The sequence below is a fragment of the Telopea speciosissima genome, chromosome 7 (genome assembly GCF_018873765.1).
Source record: "Telopea speciosissima isolate NSW1024214 ecotype Mountain lineage chromosome 7, Tspe_v1, whole genome shotgun sequence".
Classification (NCBI taxonomy): Eukaryota; Viridiplantae; Streptophyta; class Magnoliopsida; order Proteales; family Proteaceae; genus Telopea; species Telopea speciosissima.
This window is the reverse complement of record NC_057922.1, coordinates 7,357,835-7,381,154: the sequence shown is the minus strand read 5'-3', so window position 1 is coordinate 7,381,154 and position 23,320 is coordinate 7,357,835. Positions and strand designations below refer to the sequence as shown.

The window sequence follows — 23,320 nt, the reverse complement described above, 5'->3', positions numbered from 1 at the left end:
TTTCATGATTTGATTTCACTAGTCCAAAGTTTACAGAATGTTCGGTTAGGCTTCAAGTTCTGTTCGCCATTTTTTGAAGGAATTGATTTTCTGTACTTTTTCTGGTTTGCTGTTAATTTAGAATGTAAAATTGTAAATGTAGAAACATATGCTTCAATTGTTTATTAAGTGTTAAAGCTATTACTTATTGAAGTGCATGCATCCATTCTTTTTGGAAGTCTTGAATATGAGTGTAAAATTGTAAATGTAGAAACATATGCTTCAATTGTTTATCAAGTGTTAGAGCTATTACTTAGTAAAGGCATTCATCTTTGAGGAAGTCGTGAATATTTAGAAGGATGAGTTATTTTGATATGTTCTTGTTTTAGGTTGCAGTTCATTGCTCATTCTCCTGTGCTTGGCTCTTGTATTGGTCAGCATGTGCCTTTTGGACTGGTATAATTTCACTTTAATTATTAGTAGCGAAGCATATTTGCATCATAGAGTGTATAATCTAGCGGTCACTAGTGTTACTTCCATTTTTTAGCTCCAGAATGTCAAGTCTCCACCTGGGATGTTAGATACTATAAATTAAAATATTATAAGGGAAAAAATGGACCAATAGCATAACTGAAAATACTGACATGCTAGATACTAGTTGCAAAGTGAAGTAAAAAAATTTCATTTGCAATATTTCTTTGCGAAAATATAAGTTACCCTACAACATCGGCAAATATAAGTGAAGGGGCAATGATAAGATTCTTTCCATTATCCCCGTTTGTTGTTGAGGCAGCCGAGACATAAAATGCATCCATGGTTCAGCACAGACCAGGGAATTTATGCATATATTGTCAATAAAGTCTCTGTTGACATTACCAGGAGCCATGATCCTAGAACATCAGTACCACCATATTTGCCCATAAAGATATGTTCTAATTATCCTCAACAAAGTTCTCTTATTGGTCATTTGTCGTTAGCACAAGTTAATGCCTGCAATCCTAGAAGGGCCTTGATCAAGTCATTCGTTTAAAGTATACAACAGGAAGTTAAAAACCTTGCGAGTAACGTGAATATAGTGAAGGAATAAAAATGAGGGTCTCAAACTCAGAATAGTAATAGAAAACAGAGGGACACTCCAAGATGCCAGATGAAATTTCCAATCCAATCCTTGGAGGAGTTTAGGAAGCTGTAACAATATATCTATAAATATGGGAGGGTAGTAGCATTGATGTTGTGAAAAGTATCAAGGAATATTGTGAATTTCTGTCAATTGTAAGATGGTAACTGAGGATTTTAACTGGGTTTAAAAGGATTTATGGCCAACTGAAGCGACTCTGTTTGATGGCCTATAGATGGAGCTTGTGGAGATTCCTTTCTAGTGGAACCTTGGTGTATTGGTGTCTATTTTAATGCCATCAGGTTCATTTACAAGTTACAAGAGAGAACTATTAGCTGTAGGTCCACGAGTATGAGGGATTTGTTGAGTGTTATTGGCTGCAACGAACTTCTTGATCTGCCAATGGATGGGATCCCTTACACCTTACCTGATCTGCAAGAAAATTGTTATTTATCATTGTGTTGATAGTTGATACTCATTTCCACTCATTGACTCTGCAAGCTTTGCTAAGACCAACACCTGATCATTTTCCTATTCTCCCACCATGTGGAGTTGTGTATTTGGGATAAAGTTTGAAAGATGTGGTTTCAATCATTTAATTACAGAATGTTGGAACTACTTTGTTGGAGGACAGAGAATCATTTTTTTGGAAATAAACTGAAAAACCTTCAATTTAGCTGAAGCATTGAGGAACTATGGGTGAATAGGAAAAAAAAAAAAGAGTGGTTGCATAAGATATCAGGGTTGGAAAGGATAGAATAGGAAATAGGTTTGGGATGTTGAACAGAAAAGGCCTCTCTGCGAAGCAGGGGTAAGGCTGTGTACATTATGACCCTCCCAGCCCCAGCAGTGGCAGGAGCCTCGTGCACTGGGTACGCCTTTATTATGTTGAACAGCAAAGCAACTTTTCATTGAATAGAGATTATAGAGTTTGAAAGATGGGCTTTCATTGGTGACTGTTATGGGGTGAAAAGTAGTTGATAACAATATGAGATTTTTTCACCAAATGGCTCATTGTCATAAGAACCATGCATATAATTTTTGGTGTGAAAAGAAACCATATTTCTCTACTTGAAATGGGGAATGTCAGACGGTTAATAGGTAGGACATCTCTTAGAGATTTGATTTCTCTATAGCATTTTATGAAGGACCTCTTAGACCCGTAGTCTGATGGTTCGTCAAATTTGAAATGCTATGTGAAGGTGGCTTGAAAGGCTTTTCTATGTGGAAGGTATGAATAAGGCCTTATGGGGAGTTTTTTATTGTCACTTTAGATTCTCTACACCATGGATATGGAGACTCCCTGGTCTCACTGTCGTTGGATGGGAATCCTAAGGGCAACGACGACTTCGTCCAGTAAGGAGGATTTCCTTCACGTGGGTGTAGTAAAACTTTTCCCTAGTATTTATTACTCATTGCTGGGAAGTTTGGTTAGCTAAGTTACTTGAGGTGTTGGAGGGTTTGTACTTTGTAGGAGAATGGATGTCTAGATAGAGGTTAATATGACAGTAGTGGAAATTAAATCCTATAGACCTATATGCTTAGTACAAACTACGAAACACCTTCAAGGTTGTGGTGTTTTGGTAATGGTTTTGGCTCTAAGACTGGAATTTCATAATCTCTTTACTGTTAAGGTGCTTTTATTTGAGGGTAATGAAAGTTGTAACAGTGGCAAGTAAAAAATGTAGTGTTTGGCTGTATGTATCATGCCTTTACTGGTTATTGCCTGGGCAATGGTTTGTTGACACAGAAAGTGTACATAAATTTTTTGCAGTTAGTGATGGTCTCTCATCTTGATACTAAGAAGGCTGCAAGAGATCAGGGTATTCAGTTTTGACATTACAATGATACATTGATATCAAATTTTTTTGCTAGGATTGGTGAAATCAGGTAAAATTCTTGAGATCATGGATGTCATGAACTTCATCTTGAATTTTTCTGTGGAACTTTAGGGATTGTATAGCCCCCTCCCCTCCCCACCCCCCACCCCCCAAAAAAAAAAAAAAATTTCAAGTATAAATAAAAATGTAGGGTTCTACACAACAAAAAATCCAGGGATGATTAGATACGTTCGGTAACCATCCAAACTTACAACTTAAAGAATATATGAAATCCCTTTGATATCTAGGGAATTTCCCAAGAAAAATACATTAGGCTTTTGGTACAACAAATTATTAGTTACAAACTGTAGAACCCACTTGAATCATCAAGATATTACTGGATATAAGAAGTTTTTTTTTATGACAGGTTTTTTTTTTTGGGAGTGGGGGGGGGGGATTAAGATACCAGATTGTACCAAGTAGAATGCATGTCAGTGCTAGACATATCGACAGTCTCCATTACAACCGGTGTTTAGAAGATGATGAGTTCCTTGGCTTCAAAATTATGTTTTAGATTTCACACAGTGAGCTGATTTCGGCCCTTGGGGAAACAGAAATATATCACCAATTTCAAAACCCAAAATTCCAAGCATTGCTTTAAAGCCACCCAGTATGCTGTTAAACAGGATTCCCAAGAGACGAAATAGTTTCCCTTCCTGTCCATCAACTAGGAAGCTGAGATCATTAATAGAAGGTTTTGGGCATTTATCAACACATCCACCCCATTGTGATTACCCCAAGGGCCCAAGACATTCTGCCATACTTGTCTGGATAAGGGGGGAAGCAATAAAAGATGTGGTGTAGTTTCAGTAGCTCTAATACAAAAGTAAAATGCATTTGGATCGACCTCTCTTAAAATGAAATGGTTCATCAAGATGTCTGCACTCTGCACAGGTGATGAACTGAACTTTTGAATAAATTTTCCCAATGTTTTTATTACCAGATTCTATTGAGAAGATCCTTGTATTTTTGGAACCTCCAAAGTCCAAACTCTTCTTGATGCTTCAACTTTGCCTATTCTACCCCAAGCAGAAGGTGCAGTTGGCCAACAAAGGGTCCAAACACCAAGCAGCAAGGTTTCTTCTTAGCCTTGGAGCCAGATAATTCCCTGTTCAGGATATTCCATTCTTTAGGTTACTAACTACTAATGATTCTGTGTTGTTAAATTAAAGGGTAAATTACACGTCACCCCCTGGTTTTTGAAAATTCTCATCTGTCTCCCTCTACAGTGACAATTTTAGTCTGCTGTTAGTTATTGGTGTGAAAGGACTATTTTACCCTTGTACTAAAACATTAGAATTAAATTTACAATACTACCTTTTCAAAATCTACGTTTGGATGTCAAGAGTAGTTTAGAGATTTAAATTTTTTTAACTGGCTGACATCATCACGTAACAGCATAAAACTAACAGTAGGGACTAACTTGTTATACTGTGGTCTAATACAGGGGGTGATTTGAGTATTTTCAAAAAACCACGAGGTAATTTGAGTTTCGTTTCAAAACCAGGAGTGCCGGGTAATTTTCCCTAAATTAAAAATGGAAGAATAATGAAGAAAAAGTATTAGTTACCATACAGATCACTGAAACAGCCTAATTTTCCTCTGGGGTACTGATTCCAGAAACAACTATGTTGTTGAAAATTGGTGTAGCATGACATCAAAAGGGAAGTAGTTCTGAATGTCAAGGATTGGAGAGAGCATTAGGATTATGTTATTGGGATGTTGAACTATAGGATGTCATATTTGGGGTTAATAACATAGAACTTAGTGAACAGAACGTCATTAATTGAGGAGTTAAGTTATGGGTAGGAATTCTATTATAAACTTATGGCTTTAAGTTGGAAATCTGGAATCATCTGTTCTTTATCCTCTCTTTAATTACTGTTTATGCTCTTTAACCTGAATAGGAGAAGTGTTTACTGTGATGTGGTCTTTGGTTTGATATCTTCTTCTTGATATCTGAATTCATGAGCTGCATTTGGAGGGTTTTAATTTCTAGAAGCTTATTGCTATTGTTGCTTGGGGTATGGTTGTATTTTCTCCTTGCATGACATTTTCTCTTGCTTCTTGTAAATTCTCCTAGGCAGGAAAATGACTTACCCTCCCCCCAAGGTTGAAGAATCACTCTCGTTGAGAGTGCATTGTCTAATCTTCCTATGTACTACGACTCCATTTGGTTGCAAGGGAAGAACGGAAGAGAAGTGAAAGGAAATATTTGCATTTTCCTTGTTCAGAATATTCCTTCAAAGTATTCTTGTTCAAAATATTCTTGTATATTAATTATAAAAACCACAATTTATGATTTTTTAATATGCTTTTGATTTATATAATCTTTGGATTTTTGCGAAAATTTTAAGAATTTTTTACATATTTATTGTATTTTGTCCAATATTTTCACAAAAGTAACTTTCTATTTTTCTCTCATTTTGATTTTTACAATTTCTATTTTTTTGGAATTTTCCGATTTTTGATTATTTTTGGGCTGATACTAGATCCAATACGGGTCTAGTATCAAAAAGTGAAGTTTTCAAGCATTTGAAGCCGATGTGTACCGATATGGGCCAATCCGTAGCGGTATCATATTATTGTCGGCTGAGAGGCCCGAGACTGATACTGAAAGTGAAGATGCATTTGAAGCCGATCTGGATCGATATGGTATCATCCGATCTGTGAGTTCTGATGCGTCCACTAGATGATTTGCTACTCTGTTGGAATTAGTGCCAATATGTTTTTCAATTTTTTTTTGATAACTATTTGATTGAGAAAAATAATGTTGTCCAGTTGTGTTCCCCTCTGCCCACACACAAGGGGGTGAGATGACCACCTCACCGTTGCGTTCCCTTGTACCAACACTTAAGGGGGCAAAATGACCACCCCACTGCTCTTGTTAGATGATCCTATGCATCCCCTCATTGGCTCCCTTACTAGTGCAAAGGCCACGCAACCGGGCTGTAAACCCTTCCCCAATTTGATTATAAAAGTAACTATTTAATCACATGGTATGCTTGGGAAATGATTCAAAATGTTTCTATATCTTGTGTATGTTGTAGGGCATAAAGCTCTTGTATGTAGCCCATGAAAGTAACAGACTAATTGCATGAAGAGAGGCAAGTATTCCAACATGTTCTACACCCCACAACCTCATGCGGTGTCCCAATAGAAAGGATCATTGGCCCTTATGAAGTGGTACTATTTAGGTAGCGGGACTTATATAATGATTGGTACACATTTTTTAACTGTAGGAAGACCCCTAGATTGGTTTTTTGGGGTTGATGAATAATGGGGATTTTCAAAAATTAAAACCAAGAGAGACACGGAACATGATATCCTATATAACAAGGATACAGGATATTAAACATCACATGTATATGCATGTTATGTAGAACACACAAGGTGTATTCTCCAGTATATAAGATAATGAGAATGTAGTTTAGCATGGAAAGAGCATTGTATCATTTACTGTTGTCTAAGAATTGGACTGGTTGGCTGCTTTGGTTTGATCCCAAAATAGGCAGGCTTGTTAAAATTGGAATTTGGAAAACCACAAATGGAGCTTGGGTTGTTTCTCTCCTAATCTAAACTAATCCAATTGCTATCTTGTCCATAATGAAAAACCTGAATTCTACCCATCATAGGAAGAATGAAAATCAAAAGTAAAATGAGGGGAATCGGAAAAGAAAAAGATCTTCACAGTTCACACAACTAAATGCAAATTTTCAAAATTTCATTACTGTTGAGCTGATGTTAAGTAGAGGCTCCAATGCATCGGGAGAAAACTTCCTTGCAAAGAGGTGACAAACATATGTCCGTTTGGAATTATATGAACAAGCTGTTCCATTATTCCTTAGGGATTGTATAAACCCTTCTGTAATATCATGCCTTCCAAAGGTAGCTGGATGAGGGCTCCTTATCGACCAATCAACCCAAGTCACAGTCCGGTTTGCATTCATTTGTCCATGGAACATGTTTATGTAAGTTGGCAGGTAATGCTCATCAGGGTAGCAAGTAGGCTTACAATATTTCCCAAAGACAGAATAGTACTCATTGTCTGAGATTATTTCTACAGCTAGAGCACGGTTCATTTCAAACCACTGGGATCCTTTCCTCCACTGGGTGAGCTTAATGTTGGGATACATACGGCCACTGTAACGTCCACGTCCGTAACGGGTTGGTTCATCATAGGACTCAACAAAGCTATGTGAAGAGCCAATGAGGTATTTATAAACAGTTTTGAAGTCATATATTGGAATGCAACTCTCAGAAAGTAGAACAAACCGCTCATTTGAGAAGTCAAGAAGGGCATTGGCAAGAAGACGCCTCTCTCCATCTAACATTGTTATTGATCCCCATTGAACATCCTGGAGGTAAATAGGGAGAAGAAAAAAAAATGAAATTTACCAGTCAGTTTAGAGCTTCACAAAATTGTTAAAATAAAAAAATAAAAAAGGGAGCAACCAATGTGCACAAAGAAGGAAGATGAGCACGAGTCACATTCCAAAAAGCACCCAATATTAGTACAAGGTTTCATATTCAATCTCATCTCTTTTATAAACTCCTATATTGACGGAATCCAACTTCCTACTTTCTTTCATGCATATATTGCCAAACTCACAATAAATCAAAAGGAAAATAAAAAATAATAATAATAACTACTTTTTACCTCATTTTTCAAAACCAGCAACACTCCAGTAAGCTACTGTCTAATATCAAATATTTCGAAGAAGAAAAGCAAGGAGGAGAGAAAATATGTCGAGAATTTCTGATGGGTAGGTAATAGTCATTCTCTTTCCTTTATCTTTTGAGAATTTCCTCCTCTTTTTACTACTTTTCTATGCCTTTTGAAAAACTAATATTGATCCTTTCTCCAGATATCTATAGATCGATAACTTTGGCCGTAACTAATATTGAGAATTTTAAAATCCTAGTTGCCATAGTATTTCAAGTATCCATTGAAAAGATTTTTTGGAATTGCAATTAGAGCTAAACAACAGAAATTAAGAATTAAGATGCTAATTGAAGTGTAACAGCAGCTTAATAAAGCAAAACAGATTCAGAAAACAGAATAGAAAGAACTTGAGATATGGGAGATAAATCTGATCTGTACGATTGATGGAGAAGAGAAAAGGGAATAGAGGGTCTGGTCCTGCAATAGGAGGCCCAACTCAAAAACCAGCAAGCACCACTAAGTACGAAACTTAACTAAACCTTCCCCAATTACATTGGGTCAGCAGGTTTGGCTATGTACCTTATGAAGCCGGCTGCTGACCTGATGCACCAACCCTTCATAACCTGGGATTGGGAACAAGCACTAACACCAAGTGTGTGTTTGGGTAAGCTTCTGGGCGAGCTTCCAGCGGCCAAAAAGGTGGGCCCGAATCTTTACCCCCTCTTAGGGCAAGAAGCCCAGACGCCTGGGGGGTGGGGTGCTATTTAAGCAGTGAAGATTCCAAACCGAGTATTTCGGTTGGATCCACCTTTTTTGCTGTTGAGAATCTGGCTTTTGGAAGCCTATAAGCTAGAAGCCAGAAGCTTACCCAAATATACCCTTAGTAAAAGGGAAAAAGTATAAGAAAGAATATATCTTTAGTACAGACCATAATGATGTATATTAGAGAAATGAAGAGTAAAAAAGGAATAGGGAAGAAATTCACCATGAACACTTGTAGGTTTGACCATCAAACTACTATTAGAAGAGAACCATTGTCTTGACCATAAATAAAACCACACATAAAACTGAATAAAAACTCTAACATGCATGATTATAGGTCATAAGTAGACTACTTCATTCCAATTCTTAGTCAAACGCAAAAAAACCTGGAGGACTTCTACTGAATTTGACTCAGACTTTCTAATAGTAAAGACTCATATAAATCAAATCTGATCCAAGTCCAACTTGCGGGAAAAGAAGTACTACTAGTAGGACTTAGAAAACTGAAGTCCCAGCTGGAATAAAACCCGCAATATGACTCAGAAGAGAAACTTATTAAAAATAGTAAGTATAGTACTCAATATAAGTAGCAAATTTTGGATTTGCTATAAATGTACTATGTATACAGCAAACATTTGTAATTACGAAGAGAAACTAATTAAAAATAGTAACTATCGTACTCAGTATAAGTAACAAATTTTGGATTTGCTATAAATTTACTATGTATACAGCAAACATTTGTAATTACGAAGAGTCATGTCCTTAAACATTGATCTATACATCTCTCTTTTAACTCTATATGCAAATATGAGTTCAACAACCAACAGAGATTTTGGCTTCCCTTTGTAAGATCTCATTGAAAAGGACCACAAATTGGTCAGCCGTTCTCCTTATTATAGTGGAACAAAATGGTGGAAAGAACTTCACATTAGGTCCAAATCAAATTAATACAAAAGAAGTCTTTATATGCCAAGAGATTGCTTCATAGGCATGGGCACTATACATTGAATTACATGCTACTTTAAATGGTTCTTTCGTGTATATCCAAGAAAATTGATGCCAACGTCCATTATAGGATACAATATGAAGTAACCATCCTTTTCCCCCCTTGTACAGCTTTAATGAAAGAGAATGATTCTCCTTCTTTGTCCTTCATGATTAATATCTTTGAGAAAACATGAGTGTCTCTTCCTTGAATTCCAAACTGATATTTTCACTTCCTGATAAGCTCTTGCGTACCCATATGGACTCCACCTTACGGCAAGCTAAAACTAGAGCGATCCTCTTGAATTGTCTCAAAGGTGAAAACATTATTTACATCCTTGGGTTCTAGAAACTAACAATCTTATCTTTCAAACAAACTCATTTGTTTTAGGCCATTTCTGTAGGTTCCTTCTTGTTTCCCTAATTGGTTCTAGACTCCTGACAGAAATAAATTTAACAGAAAGAATAGAAAAGTAGAATCGCAGGTTATAGGAATAAGAACCAGAAACATAGAAAAGTTAACAGCTTCATCAAATCAAATCATGACAGCAATAAACTTCAGTCGCTAGGTTAAACAGAATAGGGAGTTACTGAAGAATCCTCCTGTGACGAGGAATTGTTAAAAAACAAGACCAGAACTGTTGATCGACCACAATATTTCAGGGATTCAAAACAGTATTCAGAGAGTAAATCTGAAGTAAATTGTAGTCCAAACCAACAGCATAATCAGAAACTAATAGGAAAAAATAGATCTGAGAATTTTAGTAGAATCAATATAGCCACAGGGTATGGAAGAATTCAGATCTGACATGTAACTTGATTGGAAGATAGAAGGATAAAATGGGTTAAGAATCCACCTAAACTTCACTCAGAATCAATCAGGTATCCTACTGAATCCACAGCAGAAGAATTCTGAAAATTTTGAGTTGGTATTACCTTCAAACCAATGTGATGGCCTGGAGGCCTTAAATGTATTTATACCTTAATCCTTAGTAGTCTAATCCAGCCAGAATTTATTAAATAATGTAGAAATCAAACCTAATCAGATAACGAAAGAAAGAAACCAAACAGAAAACGAACTCTTCCAATCAACCAGTCAAGGAAGTGATAAATACTGATTAGGAAAACTGAAAATAATGTAAATTACAGAATACAAACCAAACAGGGCTGGAATTTAATAAGCTTAGTCCAGCCTGACTAATGATACAATAACAATTAAAAAAATGAAAATAAGACTCCTTAACTAATCCCACGATTTGAACTACTAAGCTGATAAGATAAGATTCCAGCTGTGATCTGGAATCTGGATAGAATCTGGAAGCCTCTGGAAATCGTAGGCTGTCATGACAGCCATGTTGCGCTTTCAGATTGGGTCTCATGGCTGTGAGACAGCCTTCTTTCTTCTCTGGTACTGTCACAGGAACATATTTTCTGCATCATTCCCCCATTTCAATGAGATTCTCATTGATTGAGATAGTTTCTTTTTTTAATCTCCAGTTACTAATCTTGATACATTAACTACTCAAAGAATGTTCCTCATAGTCTTGCTAGATTAACTACTCGAAAAATGTTACTCACTTCCTCATTCTTGACTTGAAAAGCACGGCTCTATTTAGTTCAATGATTTTAGCTACATAATTAATTTCTAGAGCATTCTAACTTTGAATGCAAAATGAATTTACTAAGTAAGGTCACAAAACACACAAACGTGGACCAACTATTATCGCAGGTAGTCACATCAGGATTAAAGAAGAACTCAACATATTGATCACATGATTCAAAGTAAGTTTAAAGTAAAATAATATCACTCATTGACTATAATTTGCAGAAAGGGATGACCAGAACTATATTGATACTTTCTGAAAATTTCAATCTTTTTAATTATATCATGTTCTAAATTTCTAATTGTATATTTCATAATTCTAAATTTTTGGAAAATCCAAACCAAAAAAGGAATTATGGGGACCTATTCCATATGCAGTTTAAAACAAACACTTTTTTTTTTCTTTCTGAAATTTAGAAGACTTATCAACTTTCTCTAGGACATGTAGATTGTATTTTCCAATAAAAACAAAAAAAAATATGAAATCTGCATTACATGTGCCGGAAAAGTCTGAAGTGTAAAAAATCCAATAATTAAGTAGGATAATAAGCTTAGTGCAGAATACAACCCTACTGCTTAAATAATCTAGTGAACATGCACCTGCTATCACCATCAAAAGAAAAAAGTAGCATACAAGCTCCCTGGGATTTACATCAATGATCAACCTAAGACTGTATACTTCATATCACCGCGAATACTTCCATGCTTCAAATTCTGGAAAACTACGAGTTTCTGTCAAAATTATTTTACAGAAAGCTACCACATTTGAAACAATATTGATAAATCTCGTTAACTTTCATTTGCTATTAGACATATACAGGAAACATCATATTTCCTGGATAGGATATGTTAAATTCAGACTCTCTGTTAGACAGATACCAAAAATTTTAATGTTCAAGGTAGATAGGATCTGTTCAACAAAATATGTTAACTATCTGATTGGTTGTTATAAGAAAGAACAAGGAATCTTAGAGTTCCAGAGCAAAAATATACCAACTGCTCCAGACCATGTATCTTCCACATGAATATGCTCCTTAATATTACCTTGTCTACGTTGGATTTTATTACTAACAACCAAAAGATCCTTTTTAGCATTATTGGGAACTACTCTAACTTGGGAAGACCTTCACAATGTAGAAAATAGCATAAATCAAGGTCCTAGTTTCTACTTAAGAATTTCCCTCGCAAAGGAAACCATGATTCAATTGATTGAAACATATGCTTATATGCCAATGGAAAGACAGAAGTAATACCTGATTTGGGATTTGGCGGCCGTAGAAAACAGACGTATTTGTGACATTGCTCTCATACCCTGGAAGCGTGTGAACATAAATTGAAAAGAGCTCTTCATGACCACGGAAAAATTTTTCCCATAGTGGCATAAATGGCAATGGTCCCCTCGTCAGAAACATGAAGGCCACCTTAGGCACTCTGTTGTATGGATAGGCATCTTTCTTTGGCACCATTGAAGCCCTCCAAAATAGCTCATCATCTGTCATACTATGTGTCAAATAGGTTGGGTTGACAAAACCCTTCATGCCCAAAAAATCATCCTCCTTACAATTACTTAAGGTGAAGCAATTCTTCTTATGGGAAGGAACTGGAAAGTTATGTGATGAATAAAATAGCCCCGTGTGTGAAGAAGTAACGTATCTAGTAACATGTGCACTTGCTGCCAACCCAAGAATAACGCCGGCTACAAATATAACCAAAAATGATACAACCTTCACAATTCCAATCCACAAGTCCTTGTTTGCATTTAAATAATCAGTAAAATTGTCAATATCTTCTTCGTCTGCCCTACTTCTTGGTATGACCTTCATTTCACTTCTACTATAAATTTCAAGATTTATCCCCTTCTGAAACTTTTTGTTATTGATCTTTCGTAAAACTAGAATAGAACCAATATTCTTTTTTCGTGTATGACTAAAATTGTCAGGGACGTCCAATTCAACTTAACACTTGGAATCAAATGAAGGCAGATTGCAGAAAACAGTAAATGTAGTAAAAAAAAAATATACAATCTTCTGCGACGGATGATCAATTCACCACTCAAGTGAATCACCTCAATCTATATACAAAATCCCAGATTTTTAAAAGAGAGAATTTCGAATTCCACTCAGAAAATCACAGAGCATCAAATCGTGGAATCACCTCCAAAAAAATCTCTAACTAAGAGACTCCACTGTCAGTATCAGACAAGCTCCAGTTTCATATTAGAGAAACCACAGAAAGCCCAATTTTCATCAAACTGTAAGTCTCAACTGAACAGTATAATATGAAATAGCTATTGCAGATAACAATATTTAAACTATTCGAACCCTAGATATCCAAATACCACCCTCCAAAGAACAATAACACAGGAAAACCCTAGGCTTGAAGATCAAACTCAACTAACAGAGTATCGATTCTTCACCTCTGAAATAAGATCTCTATCAGTTGGAAATCAATCGCGGGAATCGGTTCTCAGCAAACCAAGCAGCTTCTTCGCCAATCTAAGGAATCACTGAAACAGTTGAGCCTTAAATTGTCCAGATAGGTTTTTCAAAACGATATCTTCCGTAGTAGCAGAGCTCAGATATCAGAGAAAGAATCGTGTAGAGAGAGAGAGGGAAAGATAGATGGGATGAAATCGAAGAATGAGCAAATTTTCTGAAGATAATCAAGAATGCTTGAGAAGCAGAAAAAATATTTAAATAGTAAGATAGCGGGAAGAAATAATCCAAATATCTGCTTGTTTGCAGAAAACATGACGCGTCGAAGGCTGGTTCCACGCCAATGCGGCAACGGTTACCATGAGAGAAACGGTTCCTCTAGGCTCTAGCAAATTGGTATTAGAAAAAAAAGCTGACATGGTCATCCAGCTCACGTTAAGGACAAATGGCAGTTGACCTGGTACCTTACGCCAGAGTTGTGTGACATACATTTTGAAGGAATCTGGGTCAGTTACTCGTGTACGTCTCAATGGTAAGGTGATGACATATGCCTCTTTTTTTTGAACGTTACTCACCTTCACATGGGATAATGATCATTAAAGGGGTTGAACCCCAGCAAGATGGACATAAGTCATCACCTAAAGTTCTTTCAAATTCAATCCCGTAGTAACTAGTAACAACAATCACACACAAAGATTGGTTGGGGCAGTTCTGTAATTATCAATCATACATGTACGTTCACCTAGTAACCACTGTGTGACCAGATCTACCAGACAATGCACCACCACTCTGCAGCAAACACACTCCAAGAATACTAAAACAAAATAACAAGCACACAGTACACCAAATATACGTGGTTCGACCAAGCTGCCTACATTCACGGAGGAATACCCGTAAGGGTTACGTATTTCCTCAAATACTCAACTCAAATTCGACTATTACAATAGCACAGTTGCTACGACACCTGTTTCTGACTCTGCAACAACGAAATCTAGGACTATAACCCTAATGCAATTAAGCCCCAACTTGAATGGAATTACAATATGAATATAAAAATTCAATTACTAGTCCCTCCCAATAACATAAATAAAAATTAAGATTCTTTCAACATGAATCAAATCCTAAATATCAAATAGAACTTGTAAAACAAAAGATTATCTCTTCCTGAGTAATCCCATGACTAACCCACTTCTTGAAGCCTATCTGATGTTATGCACGATCTCCAATGTTTAAAGCAACATCTTCGATTGTTCAAGCAAGGTTTTTCTTCGTTTTTTACGTTTCTATAATTTTTCTGTTGTTTCTCACGTTTCTAGTGTGTTCTCCTTGAAAAAATATGCACTTTAAAAAAAAACGGTGACTGATTTAGACTCTGAATGAGAGAGATATTGTCTTCCAAAGTTGAAAGATACAAAAATGGCAAGTGGAAGACGAATTTGTAATATTAAAAAATATTCGTGTCAATGGACAAGGCACGACTTGGGTTTCAAGATTTGCGGAGAAATTACTTTTCAAAAATTGTGACAGCTGTACAACACTTACCCAAAACAAAATTCAAACTTCAACAACCGTACTACTCTCTTAAGGAACAATGTTATGGTGTATAGCATAGCACTGTGCACCATCAAGGGCAAGCCAATCAAAGAGCTCGTGATGAACAACATCCAACGGCCACCATGATTATGTAACTTTCCAAACAATGGGACACCTCTGTTGACAGTAGCACTTAAAAAAAAAAGACCAAAAAATTGGCTAAGTATAAAACTTTTTGCCTATGCTAGATTTGTTCCATTTCTGTGCATTGACACGGAAAAATCTGTAACTTTCTCATCCGACACTGAAATGATGCAAGACCAATTGCGTTGGAATCGTGACTTGACGAACTTCATTTTTCATGAAGACCACTTCATCCAAAAATGCCATTAAATCTTTCAAAAATGACTTTAAAGTCACTGCTATTGTACAAACCTATGAAATCACAACTTTAACAATATGAAACCTTCACCTGCTGCTTCGCCCCTTTGCCAAATACTATATAAGGATTTAATAAGCTGTTAAATGGTGTTCTTCAAGTGCGGGCACCCCTGTAACTCTACCAAATGATCAGAATACCCTTATAGCCGTGTAGGTGACTATTTTACCATTTTAGTTCTTCCAGCTCATCAAATACCACTGTCGCATCACCAATATGGATAATAAGGTTGCCAACAATGATAACACTACTCCAGCAAACCTCAGTTGACCCAGTTGACCAACCGTACGTAAAGTGTACACATGTATGATAGGGTGTATAATTCCACTCTAATGGCATTAATTACCACAATCGATCTCACGTTGGGGTGCGGTCCGGGGATCTAGACTTGTAGGTAGATGATTCAAACCCATTTTCAATGTACTTGTCTGACTTAATATGAGCCTTCGGTATAGTACGTTAGAAGAATATTGGATTGGACGAGGGTAGATCATTTCGAATGAGTTCCAATGTGGTCCCCTTAGTATTTCCACATATCTACAAATCTAATGATTAGGGGCAGATCAAAATGGGGCACAGGTTGATCTTCTCGTTAATCTTTAGTGGATAGTTTCAAAAAAATATATATTTCTTTTGATTTGAAAAAATTTTAAACCAGAATTTTATGAGTTTTCCTTCACCCCTCTTTCACCATTGAAATAGATAATTAAGAAGGCCAGGGGGGAAGGGTAGCTTTGATTTGTCAATAGGAAGGTGAGAGTGTAATTGTGACCCAAGAGTTCAATCACCACTTCACCCGTAAAGAAGGAATTCCTTTTATACAGGTGAAGGAAATTTTTTTCCAAATTTATAATAAAGATACAAATATGGATGCTAATAATTAGTTTGTAACCTTTATATAGTTAAGACATGCTTAGTAATTTAGTTGCGGGGAAGGATTTGCTGTCAAACCACGTTGCTCCTACACCAGTGCAAGAGCCATTGAAGGGGCACATAGGGGAACGCGATCAAGCAGCGTTCTTTTTCCTTAGTTGTTTATTTGAATTGTCATATACAGACACTCCCCAAACGAACAAATAAAAAAATTTATTTAAACCAATTTTTTTTTTCAAATTATTTTAAACAAAAGCATAGTGGTTGTTCATGCTTTTCCCTTATCCTTACTCATGATTTGCGTAGGTTGTGAGTTAGCATACATGATATCATGAATTAACCAGCTTAACTATACAAAGTATGTTTCATGCATGCCTTCCAAAGTCTTAAATAGAAGATCCCTTTTTCCCACAAATTAAGAGATGAAGTCATATTCAACCAAAAATAAAAAAAAAGAGATGAAGTCATAGCTAGTTGATCCAGGGCTTCCTTTGGTGGTTCGCTACTTCCTTGGGAGACTTGCATCAGGAGCTTGATCGGTGGTTCAAGTCTCCTTAGCGACATCTAGTCCACATTTATTTGTTTTCCAAGAAGTGGAGCCTATGGGTACCATATTTGACCCCTTGTGGGTCCTCTCCTTGCCTCCTTTTGGGGCCCTAATGAAGTTGATGACCCATCGGCCCTTGAATTACACCAAAAAAAAAAGTCATAACTAAGTATTACCCAAAAAAAGAAAAAAAGAGAAATCATAGCTAGGTGGTATACCACTACCACTTCCTATTTAGGTTGGTTATAACTTACAAGTTACAACTACACAAATTCATGCACTACATAGACAAAGAAGTGAAGAACTAATTAATCCTGGGGCTTGGGACAAGGGTTCTCTAAACCAACAACATATTCCATGCCAAGATACATTGGAAATTTTTTTAGAGAGAAAAAATAGTAGAAAAAAATTTCATATCTCTGGACGTAGGCTACACGGTTGGTTTAGGGAGACTTTTTCCCTTAATCTTATGACCATAAATGACTGATCTCCCACAGAGGAATGGACAGATGTATAAGTTTAGGGAGAATGTTCTCTATGCTGTAGTGCAGGCTGCGCCTAGGCACATGGGCCTGTCACTCAGGGGGGCAGGGTGGTTATTGCGCCCAGCCCCATGTGCCTGGGCGTAGCCTGTGTTGCGGCACAGAGAACAGTGCCCCATAAGTTTATTAAAACCTGCCAGAGCCCTTTTCAGAAAAGCCCATACTTGGACTGGTGAACATATTATGAATTTTGGGTTGGGCTTCCCGCATAAACTGAAACTACCCAAAAATCTTTAACCAACCCAGGAAAAGATCGTGAAGGAAGAAAAACCCAAGCCTTCTTAATTAATTTGTATGGAAATCTAGTAGAACTGATGGAGATTTTGTGAATTTTTTTTTTAAGGTTAATTTATGCTTTTTTTCTTTTGTGATAAAAAAAAAAAGGTAATCAAATTAAGAAAGGGAGTTTTTTTTTTTTTGGTAGAAGAAAGAAAGGGAGTTTAAGAATACGATTTTAGTTAGTAAACACCTCTAAAACGAGAAAAGCAAGCAAGAGTAGATAGTTTGCATGCCACATATGAAGATTGTAGTTCAACAACATGAAATGATACAGATAGGGCTGCAAGTTTGGTCCTGTCGGCCCGAACCCATCCTGGCCCGCCCTGAGCCCGAACAGGGCCTGGGCTAAGATTTCTGGCCCTGAGGGCGGGTTAGGGCCAGAAATTCTTGGCCCTGAGTCAGGGTTGGGTCGGGTCAGGGTTGAGACCTCGGGTTAGCCCGACCCTGATTTTGGCCCTGAAGAAATTTCTTTATTTATCAAAAAATAGAAGCTATTATTTATATATCAAATGCTTAGCGCACTTGGTAGTTTGTGGTGTGTAAAAACCATTTGCTACCAAAAGGTCTTGGGTTCAAGCCTCCTCTCTCACATCTTTCATAGTCTTGCTATTTTAATTTAATTGTTGCAGGGTCAGGGCCAATCAGGGCGGGCTTGGGCTGGGCTTGGCCCCCCTAGCTAAGGGGACTCAGGGTTGGGCTAGGGTTTTAAAAAGCCAGGCCCAACCCGACCCTGTTGTAGCCCTAGATACAAACTTGAAATAAGTAAAAAGTTTCGAGATAGATAAAACTAGGGCTGCAATAGGGTCGGGTAGGGGTGCAAGTTTGGCCCTGTCGGCCAGAACCCGCCCTGGCCCGTCCTGAGCCCAAGCAGGGCTTGGGCTAAGATTTTTGGCCCTGAGGGCGGGTTAGAGTAAAAAATTTCTAACCCTGAGTCAGGGTCGGGTCGGGTCAGGGTTGAGTCCTAGGGTCGTCCCGGCCCTACTTTTTGGCCCTGATTTTGACCCTAGTCCTGGTCTTGGCCTTGATTTTATATAATGAATTAATGATAATATGATATTACATTATATGAGATATTATATTACAAAATATGAAAATATGATACCAAGTCACCAACGAATTTTTTCTATTATTTTGATTTTTTTTAAAATAAAAAATAGGGTTCATAAATTTGACCTCTAAGTACATTATATATTTATTGTATAGCATAGTTGGAAAATCGGGTTTTTATTTGGGGTGAGTCACCCGAGTTGAGTCAAAATTTTGGAAAACCTGGTCAACAGTCGTGTAGATTATAGAAGTGCAGAGTGTGTAAACTCTGTACTATATAGACTAGGTCAGGGTAAAAATTGACTAGATTGGGTAAAAAATTGTCCGAGTCAAATAAGACTCGGTATTTTACCTGAGTCGTGATAAACTCGACAAACGACCAACAATAACAAGGGACCAGTGACAACGAGGGTCATAAATTGTCCAAGTCATATAATGATATAAATATAATCATATTTATAGCATTAAATTTTTTTTTAAAAAATGTGACTCATCTTGACAGAGTTTTACAAGGCTGAGTCACCAGGTGTTTTTTCTTTTCTTTCTGAAAAACGAGTCGAATCAAATAAGGCTCGATTTTCCTACCATATTTTTAAAAACAAACAAACAAGAAAATACATAAGAAAGGTGAGAACCTTGATCTACAAGGCGACGCCTAGCCAACAATGTCGTCGGCGAAACACCAATGAGCGACCAATAAAACAAAGCAAGAATCAGAGCTTATATCCAGTAAAATCAAACCATGTCAATAGAGAATTGAATTAGTAAAATTACGACTTGGGTCGATTCAAAACCAAAAAACCATATTTGGTTTAGCTCTCTAGACCTCTAGTGCTATACTATACCCATCAAGGCATCAACCTCCACAATCAGGGGAAATTGGGGAAAGTAAGACATAGATGTTACAGAAGCAAAAAAGCGAGAGTAAGAGAGAACGAAACTTAGACTGATTGCAATGAGCCAACTATAAATGACCTAACTCGGTAATTTTTTTTTTGGAATAGGACAAAGTCACCGATTCAAGGGAAATATAGACTGATCAACACCGGGTCTAGTCATTTTTTAAGATTGACAACTGACGAATGTCCATGAGTCCATGACTCTTGATCAGATTTTATGATATTTTCTAATCGACTTGGTGACTCATCTTGACCAAGTTAAGACCTGGTTCAAGTGTCCAACTATGCTTTAAATGTCAAATTATAAAATGATCAGACTGATCCAAAACTTTTTTGTTGTTGTTGTTGTTGTTGTTGTTGTTGTTGTAGAAACCGGTCCAAAACTCAAAGTTAATACAAAAAACCCAAAGCAAGTGAAGTCTAAAAACAAGAAAAAACGCAGAATCCCATTCTCTTCGTTTCTCATTTAATTCAAACCGTAGCAGCCGCAGCCTTCCCCCATTCCCCATTCTCACAGTGAAGAAAACCAAATCCTAGCCCCCTTCTTCTCCGTCGCCGTTCGCGGTGATTTCAGACAGTCAAGTTGGCGTCGGCGACTGAGGTTATTGGCGATTGCAGCGACCTACAAACTCAAAATAATGGAATATTCCCCTGTGGCAGTCGGTTCCTCTTATCCATATCTTTTCCCATCGATTGTAGAAGCTCCATAGGCGGTTGCAGCAGCAGATTCACCTTCACCATCTCCGTTCGTCCAGCTACAATCTTTCTTCTCTGTATGTTTCGGATGCATATATCTTCTTTTAAATCAATTTTGAAATGCCACGGCTCATGACGATTCCACTTTCCAATGGCCTGATTCTGGAAATCTGTCTTGGGTTAATGCATCCACTAATCAATGGTCCATTTAGTGATTTGTATCTGTAATTTTTCTTCTTTTCACCTTTTTTTATGCTTCTTAGTTTTACGATTTGATGTGGAAGTCAGTGGTTCATGATACAACTCTATTTTGAAATGTTTTTCACCATTAGTGTAGTGGCCATTGTGGGAATTCCATTGAAAGCCAATGTAGGTTTACAATAATGGATTCTGACTTCTGTTTTGAGGACATCCAGGGTCAGGGTCAAGGCCAATAGACCAAGCCCGGCCCAATCAGGGCCAATCAGGGCGGGCTTGGGTTGGGCTTGGCCCGTCAGGGTTAGGGTTAGGGTCAGGGTTTTTTGGCCCTGAGTCAGGGTCAGGACGGGTTTGGGCCCATCTAAGGGGACTCAGGGTTGGGCTAGGGTTTTAAAAAGCCCGGCCCAACCCGACCCTGTTGCAGCCCTTGGGTCAGGTTTGGCCGAACTTTTTTAAACCCCAACCCAACCCAGTGTCCCCATAATTGGGCCCAGGCTTGGTCCGGCCCTGACTCAGGGCTTGAAAAATCCAACCCTCTTGCCCTTAGGGTCGGGCCATGTTGACCCTGATTTGCCCTAACCATGGGGAGGTAGAAAGAGATGCATGGGCTGGGTTAGGCTGGGGAGAAGAAGAGGAAAGGGTTAGGATGGGCTGGGCTTGGGCCGATAGGATCAATCACATGGGGTAATGATTAAAAAAGTTCATTTTTGAAGTATAAAAATTTCACTTCCCTTCCCTTTAATTCCCCTTGCAACCAAAGGTAGGGAAAAATTCTAGGGCTATAAATGGATAACCAAAAATCCGAATTCGATCCGCATCCGTATCCGTTTAGGGGCATCCGTATTCGTTTAGAGATATCCGGAAAAAAATCCGAATACTCCGATAGAAATCCGAATCCGAATACTTAATTATAAAAAATTAAGTAAATAACGATCTTTGGGGTTTTTGAAGATTCAACAGGTTCTAGAATATGAGGAAAAGAAAATCATATCTAAAACTATGGATTGAGAGTGAATTGTATCCACTAGGGAGAGGAAGGTTCGAGTTACACAAGGCAGAGGTGTAAATGGATGGCCAAAAATCCGAATTCGATCTGCATCCGAATCCATCCGAATCTGTTTAGAGGTATCCGTATTCGACCAGGAAATATCCGAATTTGATTACATCTGATCCGTACCCGAGCCGAATCCGATCCATTTACAGGCCTAAAAAATTCCCAAGGCCATGGACTCCGGTGCTTTGTATCAAACCAGATTCCCATATCGCCAATATCTGTCCACATGGTTAGCTCTACGAATCCCATCTACACTGCCTTGAACAGTTCTTGTTGTAAGCCCATTGCCTTTGTCTCTTGTGTATATAATGTAGGCTCAAACCATAAAAACCCTAACAAATAATGGTTAAAAAGAAGTAAAGAAGCCCATCCAGAATCACCAGTTTGCTTATTAAAAAGATGTTAGACGATCAAAAGTTGAAATTTCTAGGGTTCCTAAACCAAAATTAATGAATAATAGGGTGATAGGTTCCCTACTATGCAAAGACCACATAACTTAGCTATTCAGCACACCTAGTTGTGCCACGTGGAAAGATGATGTGGAAATTCTGACTATTGGAAAAATTATATGGATCAACCACATATCAAATCATAGTCTTAAATCCAATTATTTACCCTCTTACATGCATTCTCTTTGTAATCCGTGCACCCTTTTTATTAGTTCAGAATTTTTTTATATTTTATTTTGCCACATTGCAAATTCTGTCTAGACTGAAACTTGACACGTGATTAGAAAATCTTGGGGTCTACATGTCCACCAAATTTCAGTATCATCTAATCTACCACTTGGAAAAAAATTGAATGTAGACCAAGGAGTGTGGGGGGTGGGGTTTGTAGAGAGGGGGTGAGCTGGTTGGGGGCCGAAGAGTGGGATGGGGAGGGGAGAGTGAGAATGGGAGAGGGAGGGGTTGTTGTAGGTGGGGGGGTGGGGGAGAGGATGTCGACATACATGAATTACAGGGCTGAACATATGAGGATAAGGGGATCTTTTCCAAAGGAAAAAGAGAGAGACTGACACATGTTGGGCACCAGTCTTTTCCTTTAAAATAAGATCAGATGAATGAAAGTGAATAAGTAAAAATTGCTAGTGCACGTTTGACCCAATGAGACCACCCAGAGGCCGATAGGGTCTAAGTTGTATCAACCCATGGGCTGGGCGAAGGGTAGGACCTTGCATTGAACCCATCCCTGCCAACAAAGTCCTATCGCCTATCCTATTTATACTCATTTGTAAAAAAAGTATTTTAAAAATTCTCTCTCTCTCTCTCAAATGAAAAAACACCTCTGCCCCCCTTGTTTTGAGAAAGAGAAAGATAGACAGACACATGAGAATGCTGGCATAGGCCACACTCCCAAACAGAAAACTATTTTTCATATATATATATTTTTTTTTGGGGAAAAGTTTTCATACACGGCTGTATGTGAGAGGCTCTCTCACAAAGAGTTGGAAAAATCATAAATCCCCACCCATTAATTAATGCCTTGAAACTCCCGCCCTCTCAGATACATGGTTATACGATCGTGTATGAAAACTTTTTTTTTTTTTTTTTTTTTGATAAAGATTTATTTATTTTTGTTGATAATCAATTTCAATGTAATGCAACTTTTTATGGTCAGTGGTTGATCGTACACTTTTATTTATTTTTTCTTGGAGCATTAGAAGAAAAAGAACGAAAAAAGTTGACTTGGTCAGCGTCTTGCTTAAAAAATCTTGATGAACATCAATTTGGTAGACCCATCATCATCAAAGAGATTGGGTGCATTAAATGCCCATGTGGCCCTAGCAT

The 23,320-nt window shown here is 37.6% G+C and overlaps 1 protein-coding gene across 1 annotated transcript; it reads right to left on the bottom strand.

The window, feature by feature from the left end:
* Positions 1-6,675: 6,675 nt before the first annotated feature.
* On the bottom strand, positions 6,676-12,978 carry LOC122667118 (glycosyltransferase BC10-like). Its single transcript, XM_043863318.1, has 2 exons — positions 12,245-12,978; positions 6,676-7,334 (listed from the first exon to the last, which is right to left on the bottom strand). The coding sequence occupies exons 1-2, from the start codon at positions 12,812-12,814 to the stop codon at positions 6,693-6,695; spliced, it is 1,212 nt and encodes a 403-aa protein (XP_043719253.1). The 5' UTR covers positions 12,815-12,978; the 3' UTR covers positions 6,676-6,692.
* Positions 12,979-23,320: the final 10,342 nt, after the last annotated feature.